Genomic DNA, 7,714 nt, shown 5'->3' with positions numbered 1-7,714 from the left:
CAAGCACCTGCAGAGAGTGGTAAAGACTGCGGAGAAGATCACTAGGACTCCACTGCCCTCTCTGCAAAGCATTTACCACCGCAGGGTGCGTAGGAAAGCTGCCTCCATCCTCAAAGATCCCACCCACCCCCAGCACGGACTGTTTGCCTCCCTAACCTCAGGCCGGAGGTTCAGAAGTGTGAAATGCGGGACCTCCAGACTGAAAAACTCTTTCTTTCCCTCTGCCATCAGACTCCTAAACAGCTGAGGAGTTTATTACCTGGAAATACGTCATGTACTGTTTACATTCATGCATAATTGCACATTGACTGTTGACTGTTGCACATGCTGCTCCCATGCAGCATACATTCTCTTATTATATTCTTATATGTTTTTATTATACTGCTGCATTTGCTTCTTAAAGTGCCTTTGATTTTATGTTACTTATTTATCTACTTTATATTTAAAAAAAAGAAAAAAAAGACAACTCTAAAAAAAAAAACCTTTATATTTCATTTGTATTTTGTGGCATTCACGTGAACAGCAAAGTAAGAATTTCATTGTACAGGGAAACACGTTTCCTAACTGCGCATATGACAAATAAACACTTTGACCTTTGACCTTATTAAACTGAGTGCCAAACTTAGATTTGACAAACTCGGATCTGTGTAATTCCAGGCTGTACCCCGCCTCTCACCCAGTGTCAGCTGGGGTTAGCTCCAGCCCCCGCGACTCTCTTCAGGATAAGAGGTATAGATGATAGACAGATGCATCTGTGTAAAATACATCAATAAATTGTCTCATCATTTTCCTGTTTGTGTGACCATTAAAACCTTGTCACAGACCAGTGTGGCATAACAGGCAAAATATAAAATAATATAGTAATACATTTTCACTAATAGTAAAGTAAAAATATTTTTAGGTGATGATACAAATTATCTCTGAATGAAAGTTGTGTGATATTCCCTAGCTTTGCTGCCTTTGCTGGGGTGTGGGGCAGTTAACTCCCTTTGCCAGTTCAGTTGTCAGGGTCTTTGGTCCTCCAGCCTCATCTACTACGACTGCCTCAGATAAATGGACCATTAAATTTGGCAGCGCTGCCTGACTGCCAAGAACTTCACCGCATCCTGATATTATTTGAAAATCTCCCTGAAGCACGCTAATGCCAGACCACTCAGACTAAACTACAGATGCAAAAGACCAAGAAAACAAACAGAGGTTAGTCTTTGTCTGGTACAATGAATGATGTCAAGTGGCAGAACAAAAATCAGAGCCACTATGCACAGTCAGTGTCTCACAGACTGACTGGACTGACCTGGTGCAAAGAAGACAATGGTTCTGAGGCAGGCAAACTCTTTGTCTGTGATGTCCAGGTCTCTGAGAGGTTTTACCAGCTCCTCTTGGATTCTGAAAGCCACTTTAGACACCTCCACTTCTGCACCTCTCAGGGGGATCACAAAGTTGTTACCTGCTCAATAGACATATCCACTGTTATGCAAGATATTTAGCATGATTAATGTAGATGCATGCAAAACTTAAAAAGAATTGCTTTTTTAGGCACATAACTGAATAATGAAATAAACACACACACACACACACACACACACAACCCATTTGATCTGTCATACCTAAAAGAATGAGATTGTTGTAGGGCAGAGAGCGTCTTGCTGCGCCTAGAATAAGATTTTCTGCAGAGTGGGTTCGTAGCAGGGTTACCTGCAAAAAGGCATGCATAGACATCATATACTGTACAACTGTAAAATGCAAATTGCCAGTCAGCCAAAACATTAACCTAAACTGTGAAATGTAAACATTCATTGAGCCCAGGTTAAAAAAATTCAGCTACAGTTACTTCATTCTGCATGGACAGGCATATGTTAGCTCTTCAGATATTCAGTCCCCTTCATACCCTGTCATCTAATGGGAGGCTGCAGAACTCAGGGATGTGTTTCGCCCATTCCACCAGCAGGAGGAGTTGCTGCTTCATGGACTCAAACATGTCTCCCATACATGCTGTCTTCTTGGTGTGGAAGTCATGGCACCAAGGTGAGACCAGTGCTGAGAGCTGAGAGCAGCAAAACATAATGTGAGTTCCCATTGGGACTCAGGTGATGCTGGAGTCTGGGAATAAACTTTAGAAAAAGTTGCATGAGTATATAGGTGGGAAGGGGAATAAATGAGGTGGGTGATGATGCTGCTAAGTGTATGAGCACTTTGGTGAGAGTGTGTAAAGGTTAAAGCAAGACAAGGCCAGCAGAGGAGGTTTTTTTTTTTTTAATGGATCAGCGGTAAACACTGCTGGATGGAGAGCACATGATGATCATGGAAACAGCAGTTAATTTTTTCTAAGTTATTTCAGTGCATTCCTCTTACATGCAAAAGCATATATCTGGTTGTTATTATGCATTTCAAGGTAATTGAACATTGACACCCAATCCGAGACCTTGTGGTGCAATTAAACTGGCTATGAGTAGATGAGGCTCCTCTGCAATTTTGTAATTTCTAAAGAGTAACTGAATCCAGCCTGCTGCTAATGGCTGCCTGTCTGAAATGTAACCCATATCCTCTTTGTCTTTGACCTTCATCTAGATGATTTCCATAAACAAAGAAGGTGTCCTTTTGCTGTTATATATGAGAAATATAACTGCCTATTTCGGTCACAGAACTTTGTATTTGAAATCTGTAGCAACGTTTTTTTTACCTGGTGCACACTAGCTTCTGCCCTCAGCAGCACGCTGATGGACAGAGTGCCCAGTGTTTGGGGGCCTTTGGCTCTCTGGCCGTTGATGCAGTCTCTCTCATTCTGAACAGCTGGAGATTAAGGAGAGGAAAGAACCATCAGAGAAGTTTCTTGGCTTCTCCAGACATCACTCCACATTTTTTCTCACCTTGAGTGCAAACATGTTGTGAAAGAAAAGACCTTCTCTTTCCTTGCACAAGGTCCCTCTGTCCTCTGTGACATTGAAGTTACTGTTCATAGCAACATTAGCAATGCCAAATGTTGCCTATTTTGCAAATGTGGCAGAAATTAGAGAAAAAAACAACAACAAATCTCCTGTCTCCTGAAGTCTCCTTCTGTTTGGGGATTCAAGTCTGTTTGTCTCAGGGTGTAAAGTAGTGTGGTGTAATTAAATGTCATAGTCTCAAATGGGGAATAAATGGGGAATTGATATGAATGGGTAGAAAAGTACAGCATGTACTCTGTATTGAAATGTTGCAACACGATGAAACCTACATTTTTGTTAACATTTTATGATGCATATTGGGCATACAAAAACAGTGATTTAAGAGTAAAAAAAATAATGACCAGAAATCTTATTTATAATACTGATGGAAAGAATTTGTAGTGTTATACTGTATCTCCCTTTAATCTCCTCTGACGTTTGATGTATCCTCTCCTTTCTATTAGTACTCAAAGTTTCTCACTGATAAGAAATAAGTGGCAAACAAAGAGAAAACAGCAAATATACATTAGGGAAACATTTTTCTGATATACTCTGAAAATGTAGAGCTGTAGAGGGTAATGTTTTAACCCTGTTGTGTAGATTTAATATTCAAATGTTGACAGCAGCTTCTTATATTTGCCACCGACAATAAAAAGTGGGCGTGGACGCCTGGGTGCTCGATGGTGGGAATTTATGATTAGCAGAGGAGCTGTCATCGCGTGTTGATAACTCCTCTGTGAGACTCATTATGAACAGAGCAATCTGGATGACCTCAGATTGATTCCAATATGTCTCTACAAAGTCAGACAACAAGACTGAGAGTCAGAGCAATCAGTCATCAGAACTGTCCTCTCAGCGACCAATCAGGAGCGCATTAATCAAACTAGAGGAGGAGAAGGAGCAGGAGGCCCCCCTCTGTGCTCCACTGACATGGTCCTGCATGACAATGTTACAAATGAATCTTCTATGGAACATCAGTTGACTCTGGATTTAGATTAAAACACTTACAGGGAGTGGGACCGGCTGCCGAAGTAGTGTTTCATGCTTTTCTTCTACCACAGTTGTACTTCTGGCTTAATTTGAAAGTGATATTACAGCATATTATGCAAACCAGACAAATCAGTGAAGTAAACATTTAAATTAGTAGCACTGGCCTTCACTTCAAGGGGCAATGAGCAACATCTTTCCAGAAAACTGCAGAGCAAATATTTGCTTATGCTCAGCCTTGTTAATTATTTATGTGTAGAGACTATTCAAGGCCCTTCTGATCGCATCTCTTTCTCTGTACCTATCTGTGGTAGTCAATGGGAGATATAAGGCAAACGAGCACATAAACAAACATGCATACATTGCTGAGTGGAAGAAAAATATCTCTTTCTCTATTGAACCACCTTGATATCCTTATTTTTTTCTAGAGGTAGACCTGTTTTAAATGTAAATGCTATATGGTGAAACATCAATTTTTACATACATATATACGTATGTAAAACATTATGCAGGCTCTTGTGTTTTAATTGCATATTTAGAATTTCAAGACTGACAGTGCATAGTATTAAATATAAAAAGAACGCTGCTTCAGGGGATATGTAGCAAATGTTTCTCTGACCTTCCTTTTTCATTCCAGCCTTGAAACACTTTTGGAGTCTGCAGGAACGACACTGGTTCCTTTTGTCTTTGTCCACAATACACTGCCTGTTGAACCTGAAAAATATAGGTGGGGTTCCCTTTTAATATTTTCCAAAGCAGACACAGTTTTACATTTTGAATATTCAAGGTGAAGTTTCCTGTTTTCCTCTGTGATACAGTACATCTCCTCACCCTACTTTACAATAGGTGATACCTTTAACACCACAAACCAACTTCCCATTTCAACTTGAGTGATTTTCTTTTTTTTAAATTCTCAACTTTGTTGTTATTTATATCGCTATATAAAATGAATACAGTGGTGTTGTTAATGATCTCTTCTTCTGAGGAGAATCGATGATCAAACTCACCTACAGTTGTAAGTGTGGTTGTTGCGAATGCTCCTCCTGAAGAAGCCCTTGCAACCATCACAGCTGGATGCACCATAATGTTTACCTGTGGCTCTGTCGGCACATATAGAACACAGAGCCTTACCTCTGTCAGGCTGTGACAGTGATGAGGTCTGTGCAGACACTTGTGAATCTGTCAATTTAAAGATGGTAGAAACAGATGTCTGATAAAACAAAAATATTACAGTATACAATGAAAATGCCTGGGAAAATGTTTGAACTGGAGACAAGTGATGGACATTAGCATTGTGGGGGAGTGGGATTCTCTATGACCTTTAAGACATAGACCCCTTTTATTTAGTTGCTATTGAATAAATAAATATCTCTGGAGCTAACAAGCTTCCTAAGTATCTGAGACAGATCACCCACTGAGAGAACATTAGCTTTGCTAAGAGCAGACAGACACCTTGGCAGAAACAGTCATTCATGATCCCTTTCATCAGTGAAGGCATATAATGAATCTTATTCCACCTCTGTGAAGAGAAATAACTGTACAAGAGTATAACTTCGCAGCAAGGCGTTGAAGGTGAACTTACTTAGGATTCACTTGGGCACTGTTTCGTAGGTCTGGCAGGAGTAGGGGTGATGATAATAAAAGTAAGGTTACATGTACAGATGTGGCTGCGCTGCGTGGCTGCCAGTGCCATAGGCCTCAGAGGAGCACTACTACTTATTACTCGAAAGGAAGTGGAAACTCCCCATTTAATTAAAGTAGTTACAGGTCAGTGGCGAGCCAAAGTCCACTACTCTCCTCTGGCTAATTTTACATTGGGCACTCTGTTTAAATTCAGTCTCCTTCCATGTTGCACTAAGCTGCATCCTGCCAGTGTTTGATTGCTGCAGGATCGTGTCTCGTTAAAAACACTGACTGTCAAATACACATTCTTGGTGCAGGGTTCCTGCACTGATGCTTGTACTGTACAAACCCCAGGCTATAATATATGTAAATTGCATACTTAGTTTAGGGAGATGAAGCAGCTAGGGATTACAATTTAACAAGGAAAAGGCTTTCTGTGGTCAAAGATCAGTTAGATTGAATTAAGAGATTAGAATACATTTGCCTTGCAGTTATCTGGATTTGAAGAGTGGTATGTTGGTAAAGCTGTTTCATTTAAAGTGGCAAGGAAGCAGCCTGATTCAGCTCGGCAGAGCCCTAATAATAATCATGACAGAGATTATAAAGGACATGAGACCATAATGGGAACTATATAAAGTTATCGTCATACCTGTTGTATTTCTTTGCAGTGGTATCACCATCATGTTGTTTATGTGCTCAGTGTCTGTCCTGCAGTGGTTGTCCTCCTGTTTAATGTTAGTCCAAGTAAGCTTCATGGTTCTGGTGAGGCTCTATGTTTAGAAGGTTTTTGAAACTGGTTGATATGCAAAACTCCCCCAGTATTGACTGCAGCTTCCAGATCACGTATTCAGCTCAGCGTTCTCTCTCGGCAGGTCTCCCATGTGTGAGCCCATTACTTTTTCTTCTTCACCGTATTTGGCAGCTTTTGTTTTTGTTTCCTTGATCCGTTCAACAGGTGTTAGTCTTCTTTAATATGTCATTTCTAACGCTCTTGTGGTGGGCTGAAGAGCTGCTCTGTGATAGTCCACTGCTGACTGAAATTTGTCTATGTTTCTTATTGGAAAGCATAAGGGAGAAACTTCAGAAATAGATAAACAAAACTGACGGTGAGGACAAAAAACAGATCACTTGACTTATGAGTTATAATATATGGCTAGATTTTTTAAATAAAAAAACCAGATGTAATCAAAAAAAGTCAATAAAGTGAAAGATCAAATTGAATTTTAGCTAAAATTTACATGGCACTCTCTGACCTTGGACGATCAATATGGCACAGAGAGTGCTAGCACACACAAACAAAGTGGGAGCTTTTGCAGATAATGCTTGAATAACCTTTGCCTCTAGTTTTGGGGTAAGTGATGTAATACCATGCCTCACTGCAGAGGGTACAAGTGACATTTGTTGTTTTTTGGTCATTGTTTATTTGTCTCCATGATGTTGAGAAAGAGTATTTTAGTTGCTTAATTGTGTTCACCTTTGCCTAGAAGTAACATGCCATCATATCTTTGCTACATATAAATCTCATCTACAGTATACCCCTGTGATTCATTTAACATGAGTACTGCATGCAAGATATTTTGGTTGTCTGTTTTTTAAAAACTGAAACTGAACAAATGTCTTTAAGCCTCAGATAAAACCTCTGGTCTGCATTCTTATAATAAATGTTGTGTAACAAACTGTTGTTTGTGGTACAGAGTTATGGTGTGATTTGGCTATGGGAAAACAACATTACACTACGCATTTGTAGATGCAAGGCTGCATATCTAGTAAACATCCAGTGTTGTGCAATCACAATTTTAAAATTTAATTTCATTAAAATTGTCAATTCACTACAAGCTCAAATACAATACAAGACAGATCAATGGTGTTTTCTAGATTTTAGGCATATAAGTGTGTATAAGGATGGAGTTTTGAAATGTAAAAGACAGGGATAAAGGTGAGTGTGGCCATACAATTTAAAAAAAAATTATAACAAATTATATGTCAGACCACATATGAGCTTTCCCAGTACGGATATCCATCATACTTTGTTGTAATGAGATTTCCTGGGTGAGTAACACTCCTTTCTTGAATGTCACGCTAGGCCGCAGGTCAGACCTCCCCTGGCAGTGGCTCACACACTCAAGCTTGGTTTAGATGATTGATAGATCATAAAAACCTTCAAGTTATAAGAGCACTGC

General features: G+C 39.7%; 1 protein-coding gene across 1 annotated transcript in view; it reads right to left on the bottom strand.

Annotated features, from left to right (window-relative positions):
• Positions 1-6,249, bottom strand: part of hnf4b (hepatic nuclear factor 4, beta) — a 7,915-nt gene extending 1,666 nt beyond the window's left edge. The window contains exons 1-7 of the mRNA XM_020606347.1: positions 6,184-6,249; positions 4,919-5,090; positions 4,531-4,625; positions 2,681-2,790; positions 1,889-2,044; positions 1,608-1,695; positions 1,295-1,447 (exon numbers count right to left, since the gene is read on the bottom strand). Coding sequence (XP_020462003.1) covers positions 1,295-1,447; positions 1,608-1,695; positions 1,889-2,044; positions 2,681-2,790; positions 4,531-4,625; positions 4,919-5,090; positions 6,184-6,217 — 808 coding nt within the window. The 5' untranslated portion in view covers positions 6,218-6,249. The remainder of the gene's footprint in view (positions 1-1,294; positions 1,448-1,607; positions 1,696-1,888; positions 2,045-2,680; positions 2,791-4,530; positions 4,626-4,918; positions 5,091-6,183) is intronic.
• Between the last annotated feature and the right edge of the window lie 1,465 nt (positions 6,250-7,714).

Source organism: Monopterus albus, unplaced genomic scaffold (genome assembly GCF_001952655.1).
Source record: "Monopterus albus unplaced genomic scaffold, M_albus_1.0 scaffold4.1, whole genome shotgun sequence".
Taxonomy (NCBI): Eukaryota; Metazoa; Chordata; class Actinopteri; order Synbranchiformes; family Synbranchidae; genus Monopterus; species Monopterus albus.
The sequence above is the reverse complement of the archived record's forward strand: the minus strand, read 5'-3'. Positions and strand labels throughout refer to the sequence as shown.